Consider the following 26,629-nt stretch of genomic DNA (forward strand, 5'->3'; position numbering starts at 1 on the left):
TCCTGGTCAAACTGTAACACCTAGCTATCACACAGCCATCTTTGGTGTGCAACCTCCGGGCTGTAAAGTCTCAAAATTACAGGCAAATGTCTTAGCATTTGCTTCTCTGCTTGCATGCAGACTTATACTTTTTAACTGGAAATCAAAGGTACCCCCGTCATTCCTACAGTGGCTGAGGGATGTACTATCTTTCTTACCGTTAGAGAAACTGAGATACAAGATACTGTATGTAAAGCCAGCAAAAACTTAACTTTGGTCTGGAGTCCATTTATAGAATTTGTGGAAAGCTTTCACTTCCAATGAAGGATTGTATTTGTTTTTGCTTCTGTGTATTTATTTATTTTTGTTTGTTCATTAATTTTTTTACGCCTGTCTAAGAGCCTTGGGGGTGGGGGGTGGGGGGTTATTCTCTTTGTATATCTACGTTTGTAAGTTCAATGTTTGTTAACGACAAAATGAAAAATAAAATTAAAAAAAAAAAAATGCAGAATTCTGTGGTTCCACTAACTCAAGACATTTCAACAGTTTTAACTGAAGGAATAATGGATTTGAAGGATGACTATATTGTTTTCTACTAATGATTCTTATGGCTTTTTTTTTTGTAAAATGAAAATAGGGTGAGGATATTTTTTGCAAGCATTTCTCCAAACTTCAATGCAATAGGTCAGATATGGCCCAATCATAGTGTTATATAAGAAATACCAAACCAAGTGTTAGATGAACGCAGCTGTTAATTAAACCATGGAACCGTTTTTACTTGTTTTAACAGTAAATGACCATCTTCTGATCTACATCTCCAAATATAGGAGTTTAGATAAAAGCCCATCAAGTCAAGGCTGTAATGTTCATTAAAAGACAAAAACTCTATATTCAGAAACACTCATGAATATCTTAGCACACCTCTGTTTCCTCTCGAATGCTAATTTGACTTTTCATGCTCCGCTCACTTCCCCTTTTGTCTGTGTTTGGTTTTCAGGGTGACGATCACGTCTACAGCGGCGTCCTGCCGCCCGCCCAGGGCGACGGAGGCCGAGGGGAGGCCGGCCGGGACGGACAGGACGTCAGCTACGCCGCTGTCCAGTTCAAGCAGCAGAAACCCGGCAGGTAGGAGGACAGAGACGTCGCCTGGAGAGCAGGAAGTCACATCCGCTAGTTTTGTGAGAGGAACCACAGAAACAGCCCAAGTATTTCAAGAGCAGCTACGGAAACAAGATCAGAAATGAATGCTGATGGATGGATGGATGGTCCTGGTCCTGGTCCAGGACTTGGATTTGGACTGGTTTTACTCGACTCCTTTCAGACTGGTTTCTTTTCAGCTCGGCGTGTTTCTTTCCGTTTCTGTTGTTTTGTAACGCAGCTTCAATGTTTCTGAACCGTCCTCTGACTCTGTCTCCTTAGACGGGTGGAGGAAGCCAACGATGTCGTCTACTCCTCCGTCGCCTCGCGAAGATGAAGACGTGTCGGCGTCTCCCACGGCAACGAGCTGTGACACAGGGAGGAGTCTGACCCGTCTGCTGCTCCGGCGAGTTCACGAAAACCCGGACGTGTTGGAGCTTCAACTCATCGTTTGAATGAACTCCTAAAGACTGAAGACTTCAGCTGAATGAAGGACTTCCTGAAGGCTCCCTGGTTGAGCTGGTGTAACCGGACTAAAACCTTCTCCACGACCCTGTCTGTCATCGTGAAACCACGGTCGGCCAACTTTCCCTCACAAGCAAAATCTTTTTTCGGAGAAACAAAAGCAAAGTACGAAGTGAGAGGTACCAGCAGATCCACCTGGATGGGACCCGTAAAAAAAGCGGAAACTTTTTTAACATTTTTAAAGTAAAACGCTGCTTCTCTTGTGGAAGCACATGACTAGTAGAATAGAGGGTCTGCATTGACGTCAGTTCCCCACTGGACCCCCTTACTCGCACTGAGTGATAAAAACATCAGCAAAAATGGCTTAAATTAGTGTCAGTTTGACTTGACAGTGACCCGTACAGTTACCTCAAGAACCAGTGGTCCATGGACATTAATATTTGGTACAGTTACCAAGAACCAGTGGTCCATGGACATTAATATTTGGTACAGTTACCAAGAACCAGTGGTCCATGGACATTAATATTTGGTACAGTTACCAAGAACCAGTGGTCCATGGACATTAATATTTGGTACAGTTACCAAGAACCAGTGGTCCATGGACATTAATATTTGGTACAGTTACCAAGAACCAGTGGTCCATGGATATTAATATTTGGTACAGTTACCAAGAACCAGTGGTCCATGGACATTAATATTTGGTACAGTTACCAAGAACCAGTGGTCCATGGACATTAATATTTGGTACAGTTACCAAGAACCAGTGGTCCATGGACATTAATATTTGGTACAGTTACCAAGAACCAGTGGTCCATGGACATTAATATTTGGTACAGTTACCAAAAACCAGTGGTCCATGGACATTAATATTTGGTACAGTTACCAAGAACCAGTGGTCCATGGACATTAATATTTGGTACAGTTACCCCAAGAACCAGTGGTCCATGGACATTAATATTTAGCCATGAATCCAGTTTCCTGATATTTATATGTACTTAATTTCTACGCCGGGGAAATACATGAAGCAAAGCTTGAAGGCTTACAAAAGTCTTGACGCTTGTTCCGACTTCAAGGCAGGATTTGTTGTAGAAATTAAAATGATCAGGACACCGAACTTTATGATTTGACCGTTTAAGGCTGAATTCTGGTTCTGCGTTAAACCTACACCGTAGGCTACGCGGCTACGCGGGAGTCTTTCCATAGCCTACGCCGTAGCCTGACCTGCACCTCCCAAAAAATGTAACTACGCTTCGAGGCGACGCAGACCCAACGCAGACCGAGAGGGCTGTGATTGGTTCACTTGGTAGCAACGCATTTCCGGTTCGTGAAGCAGTAGTGAATTTTCAGCGCTCTTTTCTTCGTGTTTGTGTGATTTTCTTGTTTTGGTTTTTTGCACAATAGTTGTCCTTATCTCTTTGATTCACTGTGACCGGAAAAGCCGGAAGCTAAACCAAGTATCAACTAGCGCTCTGAGGGGGTTTTGCACCATGGCGAAATGGAGTGACGGAGAAGTCCGAAGGATTCACGACGGCGTCAGGGCAACGCCGTAGGCTTTGCGTTGGTTTAACGCAGAACTTTAAATCAGGCTTTAACGTTAGCTACCCAAAAATCCAACATTACCTGATACAAAATGGGAACCGCAAATCCCCGTTTCGGTGCCTGGAATCCAGTTGTTTCTGTGAATTGCAGCGATCCATTTGTCTCTCTTAAGCTTGTTTTTCTGCAGTCTGTAAAATGATAACTCTGATTTCTTGCTAAATTCAATTCAATTCAATTCAATTTTATTTATATAGCGTCTAATACAACAGAGTTGTCTCTAGACGCTTTCCAGAGACCCAGAACACATAAATCTATGAGTACAGTTGATCGCACAACAGCTCTTTCCCATTTTAGATGTTTTCCAGTTGCTCAAATTGAAAGTCTTTCTGACACTCGGTGGGCATAACCCGCTGTGAAGTCGCATCTGTGACATCATGCACATTCCCTCTATATGACCATATATGGCGGTCAGCCCTCTGTGACATCATAGAGAGCCAACGTTAAAAAAAGGTCACCAGAGGGAAGCGTTTCCGGCATCCTGAAGACTAATTTATTTTTTGTTTTATAGGAATACTACAACCTAAAGTACAATTACTTGGGTTTTCGGTCACTATAAAGTTTCATTTGTTCTTTTCAGAAGTTTCTGTATTTTGTTTTTCTGTTTCTGTCGTTCTTTTTTCACAGCTGGAAGAGAAAACTGTGGTTTACACGACCAACCTCCAACTCATGAATGTTACAACAGGATGTTTTTACACAGAACAAGAGACGGGACCTCGTCCTTCTCCCTCCTGCTGTTCGTGACCTTTTTTTAGCAGGAGGAACTATTACAGGAAGAGAGCGTTGCCATGGAAACCAGACTAAAGACATTCAAGTTTAACACATGAGACTCTATTTTTATTACTTCAACTTTTACTCTCTCTCACTTTTGCTTCCTTGTCATTGTCACAGTGTGGTTTTGTGGTTCATATTGATTTCTGAAAGTAACTTTGTAAGAGAAGTGATTTGTAAATAAAGAAGATATGAAGATAAATTAGAGTTTTTAGATGACCTGAATCTGAGAAACACTAAACTCGATGTTCATAGTGGTACTTTGATCTCTGGTTCTCTATTCTGCCCTCTGGTGGACGACGCTGGCATCACAGGATTGGCCCTCGAGGGCAGATCTCCCGCATGTTTTAGGTCAGGGGTCCTCGATTCATTCTCTTTTTTTGTTAAACTTTATTTTCAAAATGTTTCCAGATTTTATACAAACTCTCACACAAACAAAATCAAACAAAAAACAAAATCAAAATACCAAAACCATCACTTACAATCACAAAACCTCACAATAAATAAGAAAAAATGTAAAATAAAAAATAGAAAAAGAAATTTGCAGACCGAGTGGTATTAAAGTATAGAACAAACATATTGTACAAACAACAGACAGAACCAACAAACCCTGCAAAAGACATATCCGTTTTCTACGTAAAATATGTATCTGTATTTTTTTTTAAAGTGGACCTATTATGGATCTAATACCTATTTTAAACAGGCCTTGAATAAAACAAGCTCTTGATTGTTTTATCTAAATAAATTAGAAATTCAGCCTCTAAACCATGTCTTTATCTTCCCATTCTCTAACCTCATTATCTATGCAGGATTCTGAGTGGGCGGGGCTATGATAATGAGGCTCTGTGCTGATTGGCTGCCTGAATGACGCGATACACCGCTACGGAAAAATGGAGGAAGCTCCGGCCGGTGGAGTTAGTTGTTAGTGGTTTCAGCATCGGAAGCAAACCGATGTAAATCACATTTTGGTTCCGTAACTTTGGGATCAGAATCTTATTGTCTCGTAGATCCACATCACACTGGACGATCATCCGGGCGGCTGTACAGACTCTGCAGAATCTGGTTGTTTCCTCCTTCTCTGAGTTGCTGAGGGGAGACCACTTTATAAATGTTAAAGCAAGAAAAAAGTGAGAAAAGAAGGAAGGAAGGGAGGAAGTGGGAAAGGGAGTAAGGAAGGGAGAAAAGATGGAAGGGAGGAAAGAAGGAAGTAAGGAAGGAAGGAAGGAAGGAAGGAAGGAAGGAAGAAAGGAAGAAAGGAAGGAAGAAAGAAAGAAAGAAAGAAAGAAAGAAAGAAAGAAAGAAAGAAAGAAAGAAAGAAAGAAAGAAAGAAAGAAAGAAAGAAAGAAAGAAAGAAAGAAAGAAAGAAAGAAAGAAAGAAAGAAGTAGGAAATGGAGAAACGATGGAAGGAAGGGAGAAAGAAAAGGAAGAAAGGAGGGAAGAAGGGAGAAAAGATGGAAGGAAGTAGGGAAGGAAGGAAGGAATGGTGAAAAGGAAAGAAGGGAGGAAGTAGTAAAGGGAGTAAGGAAGGGAGAAAAGATGGAAGAAAGAAAGAAAGAAAGAAAGAAAGAAAGAAAGAAAGAAAGAAAGAAAGAAAGAAAGAAAGAAAGAAAGAAAGAAAGAAAGAAAGAAAGAAAGAAAGAAAGAAAGAAAGAAAGAAGTAGGAAATGGAGAAACGATGGAAGGAAGGGAGAAAGAAAAGGAAGAAAGGAGGGAAGAAGGAAGGAATGGATAAAATAAGGAAAGAAAGAAGGAAAAGCAAAGTAAGGGTTAGGGATTATTAAGGTAATAAAGGAACGAATGACAAAAGGGAGGTAGGAAGAAAAAGTAGTAAAGGAGGGTAAAAAAGGAAAAGAGGAAAGGAAGAAGGAAGGAGAGAGCAGGAGGAAAGAAGGATAGAAGAATTGGGTCATTTTGACCCAAAGACAGTACAAGGTTTAATCGGGACTGGAGCATCGGATTTCCATTTCACTTAGTAAAGTTTGAGTTAGTTAGTTAGTTAGTTAGTTAGTTAGTTAGTTAGTTACCGGTAGTTAGTTAGTTAGTTAGTTAGTTAGTTAGTTAGTTAGTTAGTTAGTTAGTTAGTTAGTTAGTTAGTTAGTTAGTTAGTATGAGAAGGTTAGGGTTTGTGAACTTACCCAAGAGGAATATCTCAGGTTTCATTGGGGAATCAATACTATTAATTTTTAATATAGTTTTGCAGATCCTTTGCCAGAAAACCTTAAATATTCTTTGTCATGGTTCAGGTTCAGTTTCCTCCTCCCGGGTCTGCGGTTCTCGTCTCCGGCTCTTGAGGAACCAGAAGAACCAGAACCAAACCACCAACCACTTCCCAACTCGGTTTAAGCTTCCACTTGTTGGTCACTGCACTAGTTTTATTTTCATTTCATATATGTTTATTTATATATATATATATATATATATATATATATATATATATATATATATATATATATATATATATATATATATATATATATATATATATATATATATATATATATATATATATATATATATATATATGCACTTGGTGATTATTTAGATCCATCCATCCATCCACCTCCCTAGGGAGGAGGGACATGCCTGGAACACCTCCCTAGGGAGGAGGGACATGCCTGGAACACCTCCCTAGGGAGGTGGGACATGCCTGGAACACCTCCCTAGGGAGGAGGGACATGCCTGGAACACCTCCCTAGGGAGGTGGGACATGCCTGGAACACCTCCCTAGGGAGGAGGGACATGCCTGGAACACCTCCCTAAGGAGACATCTAGGAGGATCCGGTACAGATGTCCAAGCCACCTCAGCTGACTCCTCTCAATGGGAAGGAGCAGCGGCTCGACTCCGAGCTCCTCCCGGGTGACCGAACTCCTCACCCTATCTCTAAGGGAGCGTCCAGCCGCCCTGCAGAGGAAACTCATCTCTAAGGGAGCGTCCAGCCCCCCTGCAGAGGAAACTCATCTCTAAGGGAGGAAACTCATCTCTAAGGGAGCGTCCAGCCGCCCTGCAGAGGAAACTCATCTCTAAGGGAGGAAACTCATCTCTAAGGGAGCGTCCAGCCGCCCTGCGGAGGAAACTCATCTCTAAGGGAGCGTCCAGCCGCCCTGCGGAGGAAACTCATCTCTAAGGGAGCGTCCAGCCACCCTGCGGAGGAAACTCATCTCTAAGGGAGCGTCCAGCCGCCCTGCGGAGGAAACTCATCTCTAAGGGAGCGTCCAGCCACCCTGCGGAGGAAACTCATCTCGGCCGCTTGTATCCGCGATCTTGTCCTTTCGGTCACTACCCAAAGTTCATGACCATAGGTGAGGGTAGGGGCGTAGATTGACCGGTAAATCGAAAGCTTCGCCTTTCGACCCCGAGATACTTGAACTCCTCCACCTGAGGCAGGACTTCTCCACCCACACCGGAGAAGGCACGCCACCCTTTTCCGGTGGAGAACCATGGCCTCGGTTTTGGAGGTGCTGATTCTCATCCCTGCCGCGTCGCACTCGGCCACGAACCGCCCCAGCACATGCTGGAGGTCCCGGGATAAAAATATATATATAAAAAAAAAAAAAGTGTTACCGTGGCGACGATAGACGCCAAAAAGCGTGCCCCCCCTTCATCTGATTGGATATGTGATAGTCCCTACTTTCTGCCATAACTTTTGAATGGTTTGACATAAAGAAGGGTCGTGGGTGGTGTCATCGGACTCGGTTTTGAGTCCTTGAACATAATTGGTGCAAATTAGCTCCACCCCTTCTTCTGATTGGTCGATATCTGATAGTTCCTACTTTCTGTCATAACTTTTGAATGGTTTGATATAGAGAGTCGTGGGTGGTTTCATCCCCTAAATGTCCAGTTCTGAAGAATCTACATGAAGTCATACAAGCTTCCACTGCAGCCTGAACGTGCACAAGGGTGGAGGCCGTTCATCCGTTCATCGCTGCTTGCAGCTTTAATTACTCTTACTATTTGATGCTCTTACGGCTGGTTCATACATGTTGCTCAGGTTGGTGCATGTTACTCAGGTTCTCTTACAGCTCTGCACCCGAATCAGTCAAACCTCCTGTGACGTCGGTTTCCGAAGAACAACAAACTTTATTTTGAAATAAGAGAAACGGAACTGTTGTTTTGAAGCAGGAAATTGACTCATGGTGGTGGTTTAGGGTCAGAGAGCAGCAGAGAAAGCTGTGAACACATCAGAGTCAGAGCTGAAAAGGGGAAAAAACATGAAGTATTGGCCATTTTCAGGGAAACTAGACAGTTATGTTTGAATTTAGTACTAATTAACAGTTTTTCTTGCTAAAAAATGTAATACTTTGTTCTTTTCTCCAGCATTGTGAAGGTTTTCAACCTGACTTTCAACCTTCTTGACTGTCTGGTAACTCGATGAATGTTCCAAAAACAGATGGAAAAGTAAGAGAAGAAAGTTGTCGTCTGAGTTGATCCATCCTAACCTGTGGTTGGCCAAGCCTTTCTCAAGTTTGGTCAGATAACTCCTGACTCCTGACGTGTCACAGTCTTCTTTCGGTAACGTCTGAATCCCACAATAAGAGCCTGAGAGCTTTTTTAGAATAGAAGAGTAGAATAGAAAGCCTTTATTATCATTATAATGGTATAATGAGATTAGGCAGCAGCTCCATAAAAGTGCACACATGTAAAGACTATGTAAAAAACAAAAAAGCTAAATAAGAAACAGGAAATATAGATATATATACACTATGAAAATTAATGAATCAGAATCAGAATCAGAAAAAGCTTTATTGCCAAGTCAGACATAAATCAGACGAGAGAACTTGACTCCGGTTCACACCGAATGAGAGAATATTGCACATACGAGTGAAGAATATTGCACATGAATGAGTTAACCTGGTGAACTTTGTGAACGATTGAGTGGAAAAAGGTTTAACAAACAAAGTCAAAAGAAATCTCATTTAAATTGATACACACATTCTACCCTGCAAAAGAATATTTAGCAACATTTAAGAATGATATAGATGTCAAATGTACTTTCTTGTCTGGTTCATGTCTGTATTTTGCTCTCGATCTTCTGCTGTCTATTTGGTCTCATTGAAGATGAAATAAAACCCACCTGATTTAACCGACTGGTCGTCATCTGTGAATGACAGTCATCAGTTTGAGGGTGTGATGAAGAATCCCCCACATGGATCCTCCAGGACCAGGGTTGGGAAACACTGGACCAGATCAAGATTCATTTCTACTGAAATGCTTCATTTTCTCTGTAAAGTGCAATGAAATTAACTTTGTTGTGAATTAAGTTTTTTTGAATAAACTCCCTCTGAACAAGTTCAGTTAACTATGGAAAGTTTTAGGGCCAGGCAGGAGAAAAATAAAAATAATATTTTAGACGAGGAAGATTTGTTTTTCATTATGCACTTTGAGAAAAAAGTCGAAATGTTGAGAAAAAAAGTCGAAATGTCGAGATTAATGTTGAAGTAAAATTTCGAGAAAAAAATCGAAATGTTGAGAAAAAAGTCAAAATTTCGTGAATAAAGTTGAAATGTTGAGAAAACAGGCGAAATTTCGACTTTATTCATGAAATTTCGACTTTCGACATTAATCTCAACATTTCAACTTTTTTTCTCAAAGTGCACAATAAAAAAAAATCTCCCCCTCTCAAATATTTTTTCTCCTGCATGGCCCTAATACTTTTCCGTAGTTAACGGATGACAAAAATGTAAAAATAAATAAATGAACAACCAATAATCAACCATCATACATCTTCAACATGACAGTACCACCTGTGGCCACATGGGGGCGACATAGTGCAGCCTTGGTCAGGCTTTACTCTCCTACAGGACGTTTAATTCTTGTGTTTACATTCATTGTTGTCAGTGTTTCTTTCTTTTTTATAATTATGCACATGGGAGGTAGATGTACACTGACAAATACAGATAATTATTATCATAAAATAAAGATTATTATTAGAGAGTTTGTGAGAGTGAGGTTTTGAGCTAAATGTGGAGCTCCGGGGGAAAGAGGGCAGAAAAGCGGAAGTATCAGCTTCCTTTAGTTCATCTCTTCTCTTTTCTGACTGCAGAAGACGTTCGACTCTGAGAGACTGGAGATGGCAGTTTACGGCCCGGCGATCCTCTGCAGCTTCTGGTTCCTTCTGACGGGTAAACTGAACGCTTTTTTACATTTCCATCATTCAGAGACTTTTACTTCAACTCTGAACTGAGTTTGGTGCGTGAAGAGGTTTTTAGGTTCATATCAGTGATTCACAGTGAGCTGTTTAAAGTTGACTTAAATCCTCCTTTGACATTTCCCTGCTTCAACGGCGGGTCACTAGGAACTGGTCTGGTGAAAGTGTTCATGTAGCTTTTCTGTCATTGAGTGTGTTTACATGGGAAGTTTAATTCCTCTTTAATTCAGCATTAAAATTAAATCCGATTATTTCATCCGGAATAATTAATAATTAACTCTTAGAGATGACTTAGACTCAGTTACAAAGAGTAAGTGTAGTTTACTAGCTTCATCTTTCCTGTGGTAATAATTATGTCCAACATGAACCAACACAGACAACAGCAGACATGTCACTCTCTTAGAGTTGATACAAGTTATTAACTATAAACCTTAGTTTTCCTGTGGAAAAAGGAATTAAATGTTAAAATAAAAATTAATTATGAATTATTAAGCTTTGTGAAAGCTTTAGCGATAGCATCAGCCGCGTGTGAGGAAACTCTTCACACTAGAACTCCACATATCACTTGTGAAGCTGACGCGATTTGTCGTCCTGCGTGAGGGTTTGGACTGTATATAGTTTGGTAAAACTCCGGCGGACATTTATCAGTGAAATATTTACGACTCTGCAGCGCGTACCGCAGATCCAAGCAGCTAACGAGGCGGCTAAACCTGATGTCTGCTACAACAGAAAGCAGCTGATGAGCAAAGCTTATGAATCCATTACGTTACGGTGAAGTTATTTATTTTTCTTGCTGTCGTTTATAGGTCTCTGTTACAGCGGAGTTAGCGACTTTGCTCCTTTTCTGTCTCTGCCTTAGCGGCAGCCAACTTTGAAAACTTCATATCCTCCTTCGTGTGAAAAACTTTCAAATGTCCTATCAGCTTCATTGTGTTGAAATTCTTTTGTAACATTCGCCCCCTCAGGAGACCTGGGTCTGAGATGTGGAACGCAGCGCGGGCGGCGGGTTGTTGTTGTAAACGTCATCTGATCAGCCTGATTTGAACTTTTATTTTCCGATCTCCGATAGGGCCATTATCAGGCCGATACCGATCAGTTGTCGATCGATCGGTGCATCTCTAGTGTGTTCTGGCTCGGCCTCATGGCCTCCTTTTGGTTTCCCTGGGTCTCTACAGCAGGGACGAGACTCCTGGTCTGGACAGGAACCTCAGTTTCATTTCCTGTATCAGCGAAGACCTGGACGGGCCTCCTGCGATGTCACCTATACGTTTCTGAAGACGGCCTTTTTGTACTTTAATGAATTACCTTTATTGTACCACAGATGGAGTGCTGGTTCAGTTATTAGACAGTTATTAATAATGAATAAAGAAGATGACTTATCAAAATGAATGAATCAAAACGGGGCACCACCTGACTTATCAGGAAATAATAACTAAACAGCAAACCGCTTTTGGAAGAACTGAAAGAACTCAGAGGCTTTATGGCCAAAATAAGAGTGTGGTTGTGGGTGAAGGGGGGGGGGGGGGGGGGGGGGGGGTGAGAGGAATAGAGAAGGAAGTAAAACCTAAGACACTAAAATAACTTCTCACCACCAGAAAACCAAACGATAAAATAAACAAACACAGTTAAGCTAATAAACACAGTAGTGATGGGATCAGCGGTCCGGCTAACAACGTAAAACTAAACTAGTTAAATGTGTTAACTAAGGGTGCTTTCACACCTGTCCCGTTTGGAGCAGTTGTTCTGAAACAGGGAGCGTTTCTCCCTAAAGATCGATTTGTTTGGTACATGTGAACACAGCAATCGCGCTCGGATGTGGCACAAAACAAGCGAGCCGAGATCCTAGGAGAGGTGGTCTCGGCTCGCTTCCATTCCAGACCTGGAGATGTCGTCACAGCGTGGCACGGTGAAATTAAAAAATGTTAAATTTTTTGAACATCGGCGGCAGAGCGGTCCGCTCTTGCGCCGGTCGCACATAAATGAATGGGAAAGCCGGCGGCGGTCTGCACTTTGCGCCCTCTCTGTGAAAGGGGCTTATTGTTTTTCCCGGGGTACGGAAGAGGAAACTCCTTCCGTGTTCATTTCTGACCAATCAGAGAACAGTTGGTTCGCGCATGGCATTTGTTACCAGCTTTGAACCGCTACAGATGTTTGGCTTGTGAATACAAACTCGACATATGAAAAACAAAACAACTGTATCGATTTAGCCCCTGAATCGGAAGAAAACAAACAGGCCACAGGTGTGAAAGCACCCTAAGTTTCTCTGCCCAGAAACAAAACAGCCTCTTACCTGGATCTTTGTAGTTGAAGAAAAAGGTGGTTTGGTCTGGCCGGTCATTGTTCCTTGGTGAACAGCTGGATGGTTACACTCCTTGGTGAACAGCTCGTTAAGCGTGTCTCTCTCTCTCCTGCTCTCCTCGTCTCCGTGTGGATGAGTGGTGCATTATGGGTACAGCTGCTGGACCTCCTTCAGCTCCAGGTCGGTCCGAAGGCGTTCACGTCGTCGGGGGGGTGCAAGGGTCTCTCGTTCGGCTCATCTGGGGCTCGGAACATTGGCACGTCACTCGTTGCAGCACTCCACACAGACGCTTCTTCAGTCACGATCATAGAGAAGGCCCATAGCTAGTAGCTCTTCATGCTAAGATAAGAGCTGTGGCCTTCTTCATAGCTCAGAGAACTCTATAAGACCGTGGACAGGGCTGAAGGAGAAGAGAGTAGAGGGGGAACCTGCTCTTTATAGCCAGGCCTGGGCTGCCATAAATCAGCAGCGGCCCGTCCTGCAATTTGGGGTTCATGCCCAATGAGGAGGCTATTCCTTATCACCAAGGGCCGTAAATGCAAAGCCTGCTTTGAGTGATTATGGAGGTTCCTTTGTTTCAAACCATGCGGAGTTCGAGGCTGAACTCAGAGTTGAAATGAAGTCTTCCCATGTTCAACACAGGGCTGTGGCCCAACACCTTATTTTTATAATGATGTTCTGATGTCAGTATTCAGTCATTTTTACCGTCTTCAACCGTGTTGTTTGCAGGTGCTCAAGATCCAACTGTGACATACCAGTTTGCAAGAACGTGTGCAGTACTAGGATCCACCGTCACCATCCCCTGCAGCTTCACACCTAGAGAGTCTTTCTATAAAGACGGTAAAGAAATTCGACTGCGGGTTGTTAGAGTCCTCTGGTGTCAGAACAGTCTGCAGTGTCGAAAGCCCAGCCCAGCTGTGTTTGACAGTAATTCAACAAACAACGACCCTCGTTACCGATACCTGGGGGACATGAAGGGAATCTGCACTTTACAGATCAGAGACGTTCAGAGGAAAGACGGCAAAGGACCAGACGGGTCACAAGACGACTCAACGTTTCGCTTCAGGATAGAAGCTGATCATCCTATAGGAGATTTCACTAATTTAACCGGAGTGATAGTTACAGTTGTTGGTAAGAACAACATCCTCAGTCTGGTACAAATACTGATCATAAATATGATGAAAACTAATTAACTTTTGTATTTCAGGTGGGATTAAACTGAGAATAAAAACCTCCAGTAACGAGTCCAGACGAGGTCAATCAGTCTCTCTGCAGTGCACCTCTTCATTCTGCACCTTCCACCACCTGAATGTCACCTGGTTCAGAGATGGCCACGCCCTCCCAGAGTCTGGACACGCCCTCCAGCTCGGCCCTCTGACTGCAGGGGATTCTGGGAACTACACCTGCGCTCTGAGCACGGACGTGAACACACGGTCTGACCCGTTCAGCCTGCAGGTGGAGGACGGAGACGGAGACGGAGACGGTCCTGAGGATGGAGGTTGGCTCACTTTTCTTTCACCAACATTTTCCGAAAGTTGCTCATTTTCAATTTTCTTCTTCTGGGGAAGACTCAATCAAAGGTAGCTATGGGAACACGCCTGCCACATGTCAATCAAAGGTAGCTATGGGAACACGCCTACCACATGTCAATCAAAGGTAGCTATGGGAACACGCCTACCACATGTCAATCAAAGGTAGCTATGGGAACACGCCTACCACATGTCAATCAAAGGTAGCTATGGGAACACGCCCACCACATGTCGCGTTCAGCCGACGCTGGTTCGTACAAACGGGTACGATTACGGATGAGGAAGTCATGACGCCCAGCGATTGGCTGAGCCGACTGTCAATCAATCTCATTAGAAATAGATTCACGAATTCGTCATATGAACTCTGCTGTGATGGTAGAAAAACATTCACTCCCCTTTTTCGGGTACATGAAATCAAACGAGGGCCCCCACTCTTATACATTCAACTCACTTCAGATGAATTCAAACGAAGAGGCTTCCAACTAAGAGAGGTTTCTTCATTTCCTCCTTGTTTACTCGTCTTAGTTCAGCTTCTGAAAGTTTAAACTGATAAACTTTATACGCTGCATCCGTTGTTGGTCCGTCATCCGTCCCCGTCTCTCGGCGTCCCGTCCCAGCGTCTACGGGTCAAACTCAGAATGAGTCAGTATTTACAAAACAACTACAAAGTTTCAACATATCTTGTCTTGGTTGTGTTTTTTAGACATATTCATGTGTTTTTCATCCGTTTACTAAGCACTAGGGGTGTAACGGTATTTGTATTCGTCCCGTCCGGTCACGGTACGGGGGTCACGGTTCGGTTCACGCAGTCATACGGCGAATACGTCTGACTGAGTTAAAAAAAAAAAAAAAAAAAAAAAAATCAATCGTTTTTTTTCCCCTTATAAATATCAACAGTCACGTTCCATTACAGACCTAAATGTGTGCTAGTCTGTGCATATCAATAAATATATGTGCAATTCATATATCATCATAAATTGTAGGCTATAATAACGACAGAATGTTCTAATTCTTAATTTACAACTGTCCTGAACGCATCGGCGCCGTGAGCCAAAGCGGGTTGGCTGTAAAGCCTGATTTATGGTTCTGCGTTAAATCGACGCAGAGCATACGCCGTAGGGTACGGCGCAGTCTACGGCGAGGTTATGCGGCGACGCGCAACCTTCGCCGTAGGCGCTGCGTTGGTGTAACGCGGTACCATAAATCAGCCTTAACAGTCACAGCAAATTTGCCGTGAAGGAGATTAGCGCTAAAGTTTAAAAGAGGACTAAATTTGTACAAAGTTTTGAATGTTACCCTGTTTTACACGTTACCTGGATTATTTTGAGTTATGGAAGAGTCAACTGTCATTGGTGAGTCAGTGTAACCTTCTTAAATAATTTATTTATCAGAATGTTGTGGTATTCTTGACCACCTGCTTATTTGAATGTGCTTGTGTTGTTTTCAACGAGACCGCCGAGTCTATTCTCTGTTATAGAGCTCAGAAATGATGTTATAGACCGCTGTGTCTATCTATCTAAATAGATGTGTAATTTAGACCAGTTATGTTTTTTTTTTTGTGTTTAAGCTGTATCAAAGATGGAACTGAGTGTGTGTGTGTGTGTGTGTGTGTGTGTGTGTGTGTGTGTGTGTGTGTGTGTGTGTGTGTGTGTGTGTGTGTTCTTCTGAACAAGTTTGTGACTTTCCTCTGCTTTCTGCAGCATAGGCCTATAGGCTTAGCTCAATAAAAGTGAGAATAAATGTAGTTTGATGGGTAGGATGATGTTGTTGAACGTTAAAATGACTATCATAAGGGCCCATGGAGAATGCTCCGCCCCCAGACGGCTCTGCCCATTATTCTATTTATTTTACACTTTAATAAGAGATGCTTTTTAGTTTTGTAGCCAATTGAACAAACTTTAACTTTCAAATGCTATGATCAAAATAAAGGAAGAAAAAACTTGTCTTATACATTTGGGACTTTTTGTATTTTTTTTCCCGTTGTACCGAACCCGTACCGAACCCGTACCGAACCGTGACCCCTGTACCGAGGTACGTACCGAACCGTGACTTGTGTGTACCGTGACACCCCTACTAAGCACGTAATTATCATACCATCACATCAGAAGCAGAAGTTCAACCGGAGGAAGAGCTGATGCTGATGCTGATGCTGATGCTGACGTTCAAACATGTCCATCGATGCTGCAACTTCCTCTCGGCGTTGCCGTGGCGACGGGTGAATGCTCAGAAATACTTCTCTGATGATAGCGGGTCCAGTTCCAGCCGGGCCGGCGGTTCTGGTCCTCCAGGGACAGACAACGTTTAAATGCTCCACCTGCTGCTTTTTTCTTTTTCAGATTTCAGTAGATTCAATTTAAACTATTGCATGCAAAAGGGTCAGAACCTAAATGAGGCGTCTCGATGCAGAGTGACGACGTAACTAAGGAAGCATAAGGATTTTAAGGCACAACGGATGATTCATTCTTAGGATTCGAGTGGATAAAAACATCTTTAAGGTCAGTGTTGATCTTTCTGGGGCAGACTACCAGTCTGTACACTTGGCTTTATATTCAGGTTTAATCATGATTAAACTTTAATCTTTACAACACCCTTTTACGGAAGAGTATCAGGGCCAGGCAGGAGAAAAATAAAAATAATATTTTAGAGGAGGATGTTTTTTTTTCATTATGCACTTCAAGAAAAAAGTCAATGTCGAGAAAAAAGTCGAAATGTCAAGATTAATGTTGAAGTACAATTTCGAGAAAGAAGTCAAGTGAGTATAGTATATAGTAATATGGTAATACAAGAATTGGCTTTACGATATTGATTTGAAACACATATCACACATATGCATAACTTCAGAAACTTAACCTTAACGTTAGACTCCAAGGATGTAGGTTAGTTAGTTAGTTAGTTAGTTAGTTAGTTAGTTAGTTAGTTAGTTAGTTAGTTAGTTAGTTAGTTAGTTAGTTAGTTAGTTAGTTAGTTAGTTAGTTAGTTAGTTAGTTACAGCTGCTGCTGCAGAGCTGTCAGTCGCTCTGCTAACTGGATTTGATGGACCAGAGGAGACATTTACACTTTATTCACCAAATTGTATTTCAACTTTATTCCCAAAATTTCGACTTTATTCATGAAATTTTGACTTTATTCGTGAAATTGTATTTCAACATTAATCTTGACATTTCGACTTTTTTCTCGACATTTCAACTTTTTTCTCGAAGTGCACAATAAAATTAATACTGACCTTAAAGATTTTTTTGTTTACTTGAATCGTAAGAATGCATCATCCTTTGTGCCTTAAAATCATTATACTTCCTCTGTTTCATCGTCGTTCTGCAAAGAGACGCCTCATGTAGGTTATGCTCCGTTTACAAGGCAAGGCAAGTTTATTTGTATACCACAATTCAACACAAGGTAATTCAAAGTGCTTTACATCAAGATTAAAAGCAGCAAGACACAATTAAACAGTAAATAACAAATAAAATGAAATAAAATGATAAGAAAAGAGGTAAAATAATAAAAAGCGCAAGTTGTTAAAAAGTAAGGGCAGTAGATCCAGCAGGTTCATCTCATTCTTAAAATGGCAAGAATTACGTTTCTATACGATCAAAACGTACAAAGACCAAGTCAAAGTAGATTTCGGTAGATTTAATTAAACAGTTGTTTAAAAGCAACTGTTTAATTAAAAAGCAACTGTTTAATTAAAAAGCAACTGTTTAATTAAATCTACTGAAATCTGGATCATTTCTCAGGTCTTATTCTTGGTAACTTAGACGCTCAGTTTCAGTCCAGTTATTCACCTGGTTGGAAAGAACCTGTTAAAGAGTTTTTAATGGGTTTTTCTCCGTCACTTCCTGCCACACCTGCCCTCTAGTTCCCTCTAGTGCCCCCCGGTGGTGAAGCAGCTCGGGTTAATGGGCGTCTCTCTGTCCCACAGGTAAGACCCGGCGTCTGGCCCTGATCCTGGGCGGCGTCTCCGGCGTCCTGCTGGTCCTCGTGGTTCTGGTGCTGCTCTGCTTCACTCTGAGGTACCAAGGAAACGTCTTTTATTCTCCCGCTGCACAGAAACGAGAAGGACTGAATCTGAATCTTCAGAAGGAGAAAAGAGGAACGAGAAGATGAAAAAGAAGGAGAAGGAGGAGCGTGTGTCACTGAAGGAAACGTTACGTTTCTGTAAAAAGAAAAAGGATGACATCATCAGCATTAGGGATGGGCGGTATGGATAAAAAAATGTATCACGATCATTTCTGGCATTTATCCCAATAACGATAAAAATTATGATAAAAAAAATACCAATTCAACTCCATCTTTGTAACTATAAATCTATCTCGCTTTCAGATCCACCATGTTTGTTACACAAAAACCTCATCAACTGGAATTTATCTTTCTTTCTTTCTTTCTTTCTTTCTTTCTTTCTTTCTTTCTTTCTTTCTTTCTTTCTTTCTTCCTTCCTTCCTTCCTTCCTTCCTTCCTTCCTTCCTTCCTTCCTTCCTTCCTTCCTTCCTTCCTTCCTTCCTTCCTTCCTTCCTTCCTTCCTTCCTTCCTTCCTTCCTTCCTTCCTTCCTTCCTTCCTTCCTTCCTTCCTTCCTTCCTTCACGTACGTTGTGCATGGATTTAACACAGAACCATAAATCAGTTTTACACAAAAACATCATAAATAGGAATGTATCGTTTTTACCGTGAGATACAAATTCTTACCGTGGCGAATTTTTTGGACGGTTTATCGTGAACGGTAAAATATCTCCCATTCCTAATCAGCATACAATAATCTACATGCTTGAGACGGTTTGAACAGTTTCTGGTGTTTTCAGACGTGTTTGTCTTCTGTGGTTGAATCGTTGCAGGAAACGAGCAGCGGCCAAGCAGCAAAGCATCATGGGAGCTGAGACAGAACTCAAGGTTAGTCCAGGAATTCAGTCTTGTTGTTTCTGGAGGAAGCTGGAAAAGTCTGATCTCTACGGTTCACGCTGCTACCGATGGTGATGAGATTCACAGACGCGGTGGCCGGGTATAATGGGATTATTATGGGATTCATGTTTCTTCTGTCTCCACCTGTGTCCTCAGTCCGATGGAGACGTCCACAGCAGCGTTCGGCCAGTTGCCGAGGGCGACGGAGCGGCCGAGGACGTGAACTACGCCTCCGTCCAGTTCAGACCCCAGAGACCGAGCAGGTAGGACCAGACCGGCGGTCCTCCCGTTCTGGCCGGGAAACTAACGTATTTTACCGGCTGTCCCGCCGTCCTCCCGTATTAGTATTTCCCCGTAAATTTCCCGTTTTACAATATAATAATTTTTAAACTGCCTCGCGAGAACTGCCCCCTGCTGTAGCTTGGGTGGCAGTTCTCACGAGGTTAGTGGCGACAACGGGAACAAACTCGGAACAACCAATCAGAGAGATAATTACGGAAGAGTATTAGGGCCAGGCAGGAGTGTGGAGGAGACCGGAGCTCAGAGAGCGACTGCAGAGCCGCTGCTTCACCCTAAAACCGTCCTCTGATTCTGTCTCCTTAGACGGGTGGAGGAAACCAACGATGTCGTCTACTCCTCCGTCGCCTCTCGGGGATGAAGACGTTTCGAGGATGGATGGATGGATGGATGGATGGATGGATGGATGAATGCAAGGATGGATGATGGATGGATGGATGGATGGATGGATGGATGGATGGATGGATGATGGATGGATGGATGATGGATGGATGGATGGATGGATGGATGGATGGATGATGGATGGATGGATGATGGATGGATGGATGGATGGATGGATGATGGATGGATGGATGGATGGATGGATGGATGATGGATGGATGGATGATGGATGGATGGATGGATGGATGGATGGATGATGGATGGATGGATGGATGGATGGATGGATGATGGATGGATGATGGATGGATGGATGGATGGATGGATGGATGGATGGATGGATGGATGGAGGGATGGATGGATGGATGGATGGATGGATGGATGGATGGATGGATGGATGGATGGATGGATGGATGGATGGATGGATGGATGGATGGATGGATGGATGGATGGATGATGGATGGATGCACTACCAACTATAATAAGTTCAGCTTTGATCATTCTTTGGTTTGACTTTGAGAAGATTGTATTTTTGGGGATTTGTACAGAATGTTATGTAATTATATATGTAATAAAGTTAATGTAATAAAAATGTAATAAAAATGAATTAGACAGAACAAAAAGTGCATTTTCCTTCTTTTCATGGTTCTTAAAAAGAACCTGCAGCAGCAGACGAGGAAACTCCTCAGAGGAAACTCTTCATGGGTTTGTTGTCCAACTGTCATTATTATAAAAACGCTTGAGCAGAAACATGAACTGAAAACATGAACACGAGTTAATGTTGGAGTTCTGATGACGTTTCTGGATTCACTTTTTGCATTTGGACCTGGAGTTTTTTCTGAGTAAAACTTGAGTCACAGAGTCTGAAGTAATGACGATGAATTCCTGTGGCGAGTGAAGGAAGTGTAAAAAAAGCTTTTATTGGTAATAACATGTTGGTCACCCACAAAGAGGAAATCATGTTGTTGCTGCGTAAATTACTTAAAAAAAACACACAGACACACACACACCTATATATATATATATATATATATATATATATATATATATATATATATATATATATATATATATATATATATATATATATATATATATATATATATATATATATATATATATCAGCGTTATGCCAGCGTTACGCCAGCGTTACACCAGCGTTACGCCAGCGTTATGCCAGCGTTACACCAGCGTTATGCCAGCGTTACGCCAGCGTTACACCAGCGTTATGCCAGCGTTACGCCAGCGTTACACCAGCGTTACATCAGCGTTATGCCAGCGTTACGCCAGCGTTACACCAGCGTTACGCCAGCGTTACACCAGCGTTACACCAGCGTTACGCCAGCGTTACACCAGCGTTACGCCAGCGTTACACCAGCGTTACACCAGCGTTACGCCAGCGTTACACCAGCGTTACGCCAGCGTTACGCCAGCGTTACATCAGCGTTATGCCAGCGTTACGCCAGCGTTACGCCAGCGTTACATCAGCGTTATGCCAGCGTTACATCAGCGTTACACCAGCGTTACGCCAGCGTTACATCAGCGTTATGCCAGCGTTACGCCAGCGTTACGCCAGCGTTACATCAGCGTTACACCAGCGTTACGCCAGCGTTACATCAGCGTTATGCCAGCGTTATGCCAGCGTTACACCAGCGTTACATCAGCGTTATGCCAGCGTTACGCCAGCGTTACACCAGCGTTACGCCAGCGTTATGCCAGCGTTACACCAGCGTTATGCCAGCGTTACGCCAGCGTTACACCAGCGTTATGCCAGCGTTATGCCAGCGTTACACCAGCGTTACATCAGCGTTACATCAGCGTTATGCCAGCGTTACACCAGCGTTACATCAGCGTTACGCCAGCGTTACACCAGCGTTACGCCAGCGTTACGCCAGCGTTACACCAGCGTTAGACCAGCGTTACGCCAGCGTTACACCAGCGTTACGCCAGCGTTACGCCAGCGTTACACCAGCGTTACACCAGCGTTACGCCAGCGTTACACCAGCGTTACGCCAGCGTTACGCCAGCGTTACGCCAGCGTTACGCCAGCGTTACATCAGCGTTATGCCAGCGTTACGCCAGCGTTACGCCAGCGTTACATCAGCGTTATGCCAGCGTTACATCAGCGTTACACCAGCGTTACGCCAGCGTTACATCAGCGTTATGCCAGCGTTACGCCAGCGTTACGCCAGCGTTACATCAGCGTTACACCAGCGTTACGCCAGCGTTACATCAGCGTTATGCCAGCGTTATGCCAGCGTTACACCAGCGTTACATCAGCGTTATGCCAGCGTTACGCCAGCGTTACACCAGCGTTACGCCAGCGTTACGCCAGCGTTACGCCAGCGTTACATCAGCGTTATGCCAGCGTTACACCAGCGTTACATCAGCGTTATGCCAGCGTTACACCAGCGTTACGCCAGCGTTACGCCAGCGTTACACCAGCGTTATGCCAGCGTTACATCAGCGTTATGCCAGCGTTACATCAGCGTTACGCCAGCGTTACACCAGCGTTATGCCAGCGTTACACCAGCGTTACGCCAGCGTTACGCCAGCGTTACACCAGCGTTACACCAGCGTTACACCAGCGCAGTGGTGTAAAATAACGAACTACAAGTACTTCGTTATTGTACTTAAGTAAGATTTTTGAGAATTTGTACTTTTATTGATACTTTCATTTTTCTGTACTTTTACTTTTACTTGGCTACATTTTCAAAGAAAAAATCGTACTTTTAATCCGCTAAAATTAAAATTGGACACGTCGTTACTCGCTACAAATTAAAGTCTTACATTAAATGAAAATGTAGGCTATTGCCGTGAGAACAGCACAGCGGGGGCTGATTTATGGTTCGGCGTTACACCGGCGCAGAGCTACGGCGTAGGGTACGCGGCGACGCACACCCTACGCCGTAGCCTACGGCGTAGGGTGTGCGTCGATTTAACGCGGAACCATAAGGCGGACGGGAAGGAAGGGGGGCGTGAATTGCCCGTGAATTGCCCGTGATTGCCCGGCGGCGGCTCCGTGACGAGACACCTGGGCGGACGGGGAGACTCGGCCTCCCCGAGAAGGAGACGCATCTCCCGGGAGAGTTGCGCTGCAGAGGCGGGCCGGAAAGGCCGGAGGAACCGCTGTCGCGTCGAGGACCGATGAAGACTGAAGCCTGAATTATCGGTCCGCGTTAAATCGACGCAGAGCCTACGCCGGGTATGCGGCGAAGCACACCTTGAGCTGCAGCCGACGCGTGTCCATGGGCCCCATTGTTACATTCCACCCCTTCTAATGTGGTTTTGGCATTAAAAAGTTCAATCAGTTGAAGAGTCTCCTGTCAGCGGGGCCAATGGGGAACAGCAGCAGTGATGAGCAAAGGGAGAAATTAAAAAGGGGTAATGGAAACAAACGCTAAAGGGGTCAGAATAATATCACCATTATTTAGAGTTGTAAGCAAATTCTTGGATTCTTCATTTCTTTGCAATCCTTTTGAAAATAATTTTGTACTTTGTACTTTGTACTTATTTTACACGATGTACTTTTGGTACTTTATTATATTTAATATCGAGGTACTTTTATACTTTTACTTAAGTAATTTTCAAGCAGAAAATTTGTACTTTTACTTAAGTACAATATTTTTGTACTTTTTCCACCTCTGCACCAGCGTTACGCCAGCGTTACGCCAGCGTTACGCCAGCGTTACGCCAGCGTTACGCCAGCGTTACGCCAGCGTTACACCAGCATTACGCCAGCGTTACACGAGCGTTACACCAGTGTTACGCCAGCGTTACACGAGCGTTACACCAGTGTTACGCCAGCGTTACACCAGCGTTACACCAGTGTTACACCATCGTTACGCCAGCGTTGAGCCATCTGTTCCATCTGTAACAGTTAACTATTTGTTTGAAGTTCTTCACAGAAACAAAAATGGCAAAATACAACTTGTTGTGTGAACTAATCTACTGTAGATAGAACAGAACAGATGTCTTAGTTTTTAGTAAACTTGACGTTGCAGCTCTCGTTTGCAAAGAAAAGAAAAAAGAAGAGAAAAACAGTAGCTATACAATAAAATACAATAAAATACTTTAAAATACTTTAAAATACAGTGGAGTAAATCACGTTGCAGGCTAAACTAAAGCCAACGAATGGACAACACCACCTGAACTGCTGCGCTTTTCCTGCAGTTTATTAGTACTCTGGTAAACTTATTAATAAATAATCTTAATAATAGATTTTAATAGATTAATAGAATAGAATAGAATAGAAGACTTTATTGATCTCCCAGAGGAGAAATTCAGTCGTGCAGCAGTCAAAACACACACACACACGCTTTATACAAAAAATGTAAAATAGAAATAACCAATAAATAGTTAAATAATAAAAAAGAGCAATATAAAAAGTAGAAAAAGAGTATGTACAAGAGAGAAAAAAAGTAGTAAACACCAAATAAACGTATAATATTTACAAAATATTTACAAATATTTCCAAAAACACGTGAGGTATTAGTGGTTATTGCACTTTTAAAGAGACAGGTTTATTGCACAAGGGTGGCTACAGTTTCTTGTTAAAAAAAAGAATCTTAGAATAGAATAAAATAGATCTTTATTGTCATTATCACCAGGTACAACGAAATCAAAAGTGCCCTCCAGTCAGGGCATTATATATAAAATAAAATAAATAAAAAATAAATAAAATGAAATAAAAAACAATACAATAATATAGACACATTCACCCCTCCATACCGTACACATCAACACACGGACATTACAAGAACTTTCATCAACATACATACAAAATAGTTTAGTTAAAGAACTTAATAAAACGGTGAGAATGTTTACTGACAGTTTGATCAGTTTAAACACATTAGAAAATGAATTTTAAATGAAATGAAATGTACATGTCTTTTATTTTGTAAAGGAGGGTTTTATTTTGGCGGTCCCGGTGACGCGGACCTTTCTCTTCCGGTGCAGGAGGTCGGCGTGCGGAGCAAGATGGCGGCGCCTGAGGAGCTGTTCTGCTGGGAAGGGGACTGGGGTCTCCCGTCCGTCAGCACCGACTGCCTGGTGGTTCTGGTGAGTGTCCGCGCCGTGACGTCACGACCCGCACCGTGACGTCACGACCCCAGTCCGCGGGGGGAACCAGCCCCGCGGGCACGCGCGTCAGGTCCGTGCCCGCTGCTGGCGGGGGCGCGCGTGACAGGTGAGAGGTGGAGACACCTGTTACCAGGGCAACGGGACAGGTGAGAGGTGGAGACACCTGTTACCGGGGTAACGGGACAGGTGAGAGGTGGAGACACCTGTTACCGGGGTAACGGGACAGGTGAGAGGTGGAGACACCTGTTACCATGGTAACGGGACAGGTGAGAGGGGGAGACACCTGTTACCGGAGGACAGGTGAGAGGTGGAGACACCTGTTACCAGGGCAACGGGACAGGTGAGAGGTGGAGACACCTGTTACCGGGGTAACGGGACAGGTGAGAGGTGGAGACACCTGTTACCGGGGTAACGGGACAGGTGAGAGGTGGAGACACCTGTTACCGGGGTAACGGGACAGGTGAGAGGTGGAGACACCTGTTACCGGGGCAACAAGACATGTTAGAGGTGGAGACAGCTGTTACCGGGGCAACGAGGACAGGTGAGAGGTGGAGACACCTGTTACCGGGGTAACGTGTCTCCACCTCTCACCTGTCCCGTTGCCCCGGTAACAGCTGTCTCCTTCAGATTCAGATTCAGAAAACTTTATTCATCCCCGAGGGGCAATTGCAGGACAACTGAGCAGCAAGGCGTTGAAAATATCAAATAGAACAAGAAATAAAGTAGAATAAAAATGAACAGGGCATGTCTCCTTATGTACAAAAAAATAATATAAATATACGAATGTCAAAAAGAATCTACAACAGAGTGACTGTAGTGGTATAAGTAAAAATATAAAGTATAAAGTGTCGACAGTGGATGTAAACAGTCCAACAGGAGTATAGAGTAGTCCTGGGGGGCGGGGGGGGGGGAGTTTAGCAGCTGGAATTAAAAGGCAAGGTAGCTTTGAGGACAAAAGTGTCTCTCCTCCTCTCAGTCCTGCAGGCGACGCAGCGCAGGCGCCTCCTGGAGGAGCCACTGGAATGCGGGATGGAGTATGTGTGAGGGGTCCTTCATGATTTCATCTGCCTGGCTGAGGGCCTGCTGGTTGAAAACCACAGACAGAGTTCTGACCGGCAGGCCGATGATTTTCCAGCACAGTGATGCTCTGCAGTCTGTTCCTGTTCTGGTGCTGAGGGAGTGGAACCAGCAGGAGAAGCTGAGGGAGTGGAACCAGCAGGTCATGGAGAAGCTGAGGGAGTGGAACCAGCAGGTCATGGAGAAGGTCATGATGCTTTCCAGGAAGGCGTAGTAGAAAGTCATCATGATGTGAGTGCTGACTCCGAAGGAGTTGAGTTTCCTGAGGAGGTACAGCCGTTGGTGACACTCCACCTCTAACCTGTCTCGTTGCCCCGGTAACGGGTGTCTCCACCTCTAACCTGTCCCGTTGCCCCGGTAACAGGTGTCTCCACCTCTAACCTGTCCCGTTGCCCCGGTAACAGGTGTCTCCACCTCTCACCTGTCTCGTTGCCCCGGTAACGGGTGTCTCCACCTCTAACCTGTCCCGTTGCCCCGGTAACAGGTGTCTCCACCTCTAACCTGTCCTCATTACCCCAGTAACAGGTGTCTCCACCTCTAACCTGTCCCGTTGCCCCGGTAACGGGTGTCCTTGTTGCCCCGGTAACAGGTGTCCTCAGCTCTGGGAGGACACCTGTTACCGGGGCAACGAGACAGGTGAGAGGTGGAGACACCTGTTACTGGGGTAATGAGACACCCGTTACCGTGGCAACAGTGAGAATCTTCAATGTGAATCTGTCACGTAATGTAAAATCAAAGATCCTCTATACACAAGATAGCGCATTGCCATTACTGGCAATGGTTTGAAATGGTATACACTTCCGGTCTCCTAAGTGGGCGTGGCCGCCCCTCTCCCCACATCGTTTTGGAACATACAACACTAGATACAGTATAACTTTCTTCCAAAAAAGGCTTAAATAATAAAAATAACAGTATTATTAACCAAAGAAGCAAGTTTTATATTAGTTTTAAACTTCATTTTATCCGATGGGAAAACGATGAGAGC

General features: G+C 43.6%; 2 protein-coding genes across 2 annotated transcripts in view; both read left to right on the top strand.

The window, feature by feature from the left end:
* The first annotated feature begins 1,418 nt into the window (after positions 1-1,418).
* Positions 1,419-18,885, top strand: LOC133440779 (uncharacterized). Its single transcript, XM_061718098.1, has 6 exons — positions 1,419-1,565; positions 9,991-10,069; positions 13,124-13,525; positions 13,602-13,892; positions 17,840-17,930; positions 18,747-18,885. The coding sequence occupies exons 1-6, from the start codon at positions 1,419-1,421 to the stop codon at positions 18,883-18,885; spliced, it is 1,149 nt and encodes a 382-aa protein (XP_061574082.1).
* A 5,540-nt stretch (positions 18,886-24,425) lies between these two features.
* Positions 24,426-26,629, top strand: part of LOC133441194 (metaxin-1-like) — a 28,122-nt gene continuing 25,918 nt past the window's right edge. The window contains exon 1 of the mRNA XM_061718595.1: positions 24,426-24,546. Coding sequence (XP_061574579.1) covers positions 24,466-24,546 — 81 coding nt within the window. The 5' untranslated portion in view covers positions 24,426-24,465. The remainder of the gene's footprint in view (positions 24,547-26,629) is intronic.

The sequence above is a fragment of the Cololabis saira genome, chromosome 3, assembly GCF_033807715.1.
Source record: "Cololabis saira isolate AMF1-May2022 chromosome 3, fColSai1.1, whole genome shotgun sequence".
NCBI lineage: Eukaryota > Metazoa > Chordata > Actinopteri > Beloniformes > Belonidae > Cololabis > Cololabis saira.

What these genes read in the sequence shown, in the direction of transcription:
- LOC133440779 (XM_061718098.1), top strand. Translation starts at nt 1,419, where the DNA reads ATGTCGTCTACTCCTCCGTCGCCTCGCGAAGATGAAGACGTGTCGGCG. An exon ending in CTTCTGGTTCCTTCTGACGG is followed by an intron (nt 10,070 to 13,123) that starts GTAAACTGAACG and finishes TGTTGTTTGCAG; the next exon opens with GTGCTCAAGATCCAACTGTG. An exon ending in AGTGATAGTTACAGTTGTTG is followed by an intron (nt 13,526 to 13,601) that starts GTAAGAACAACA and finishes TTTGTATTTCAG; the next exon opens with GTGGGATTAAACTGAGAATA.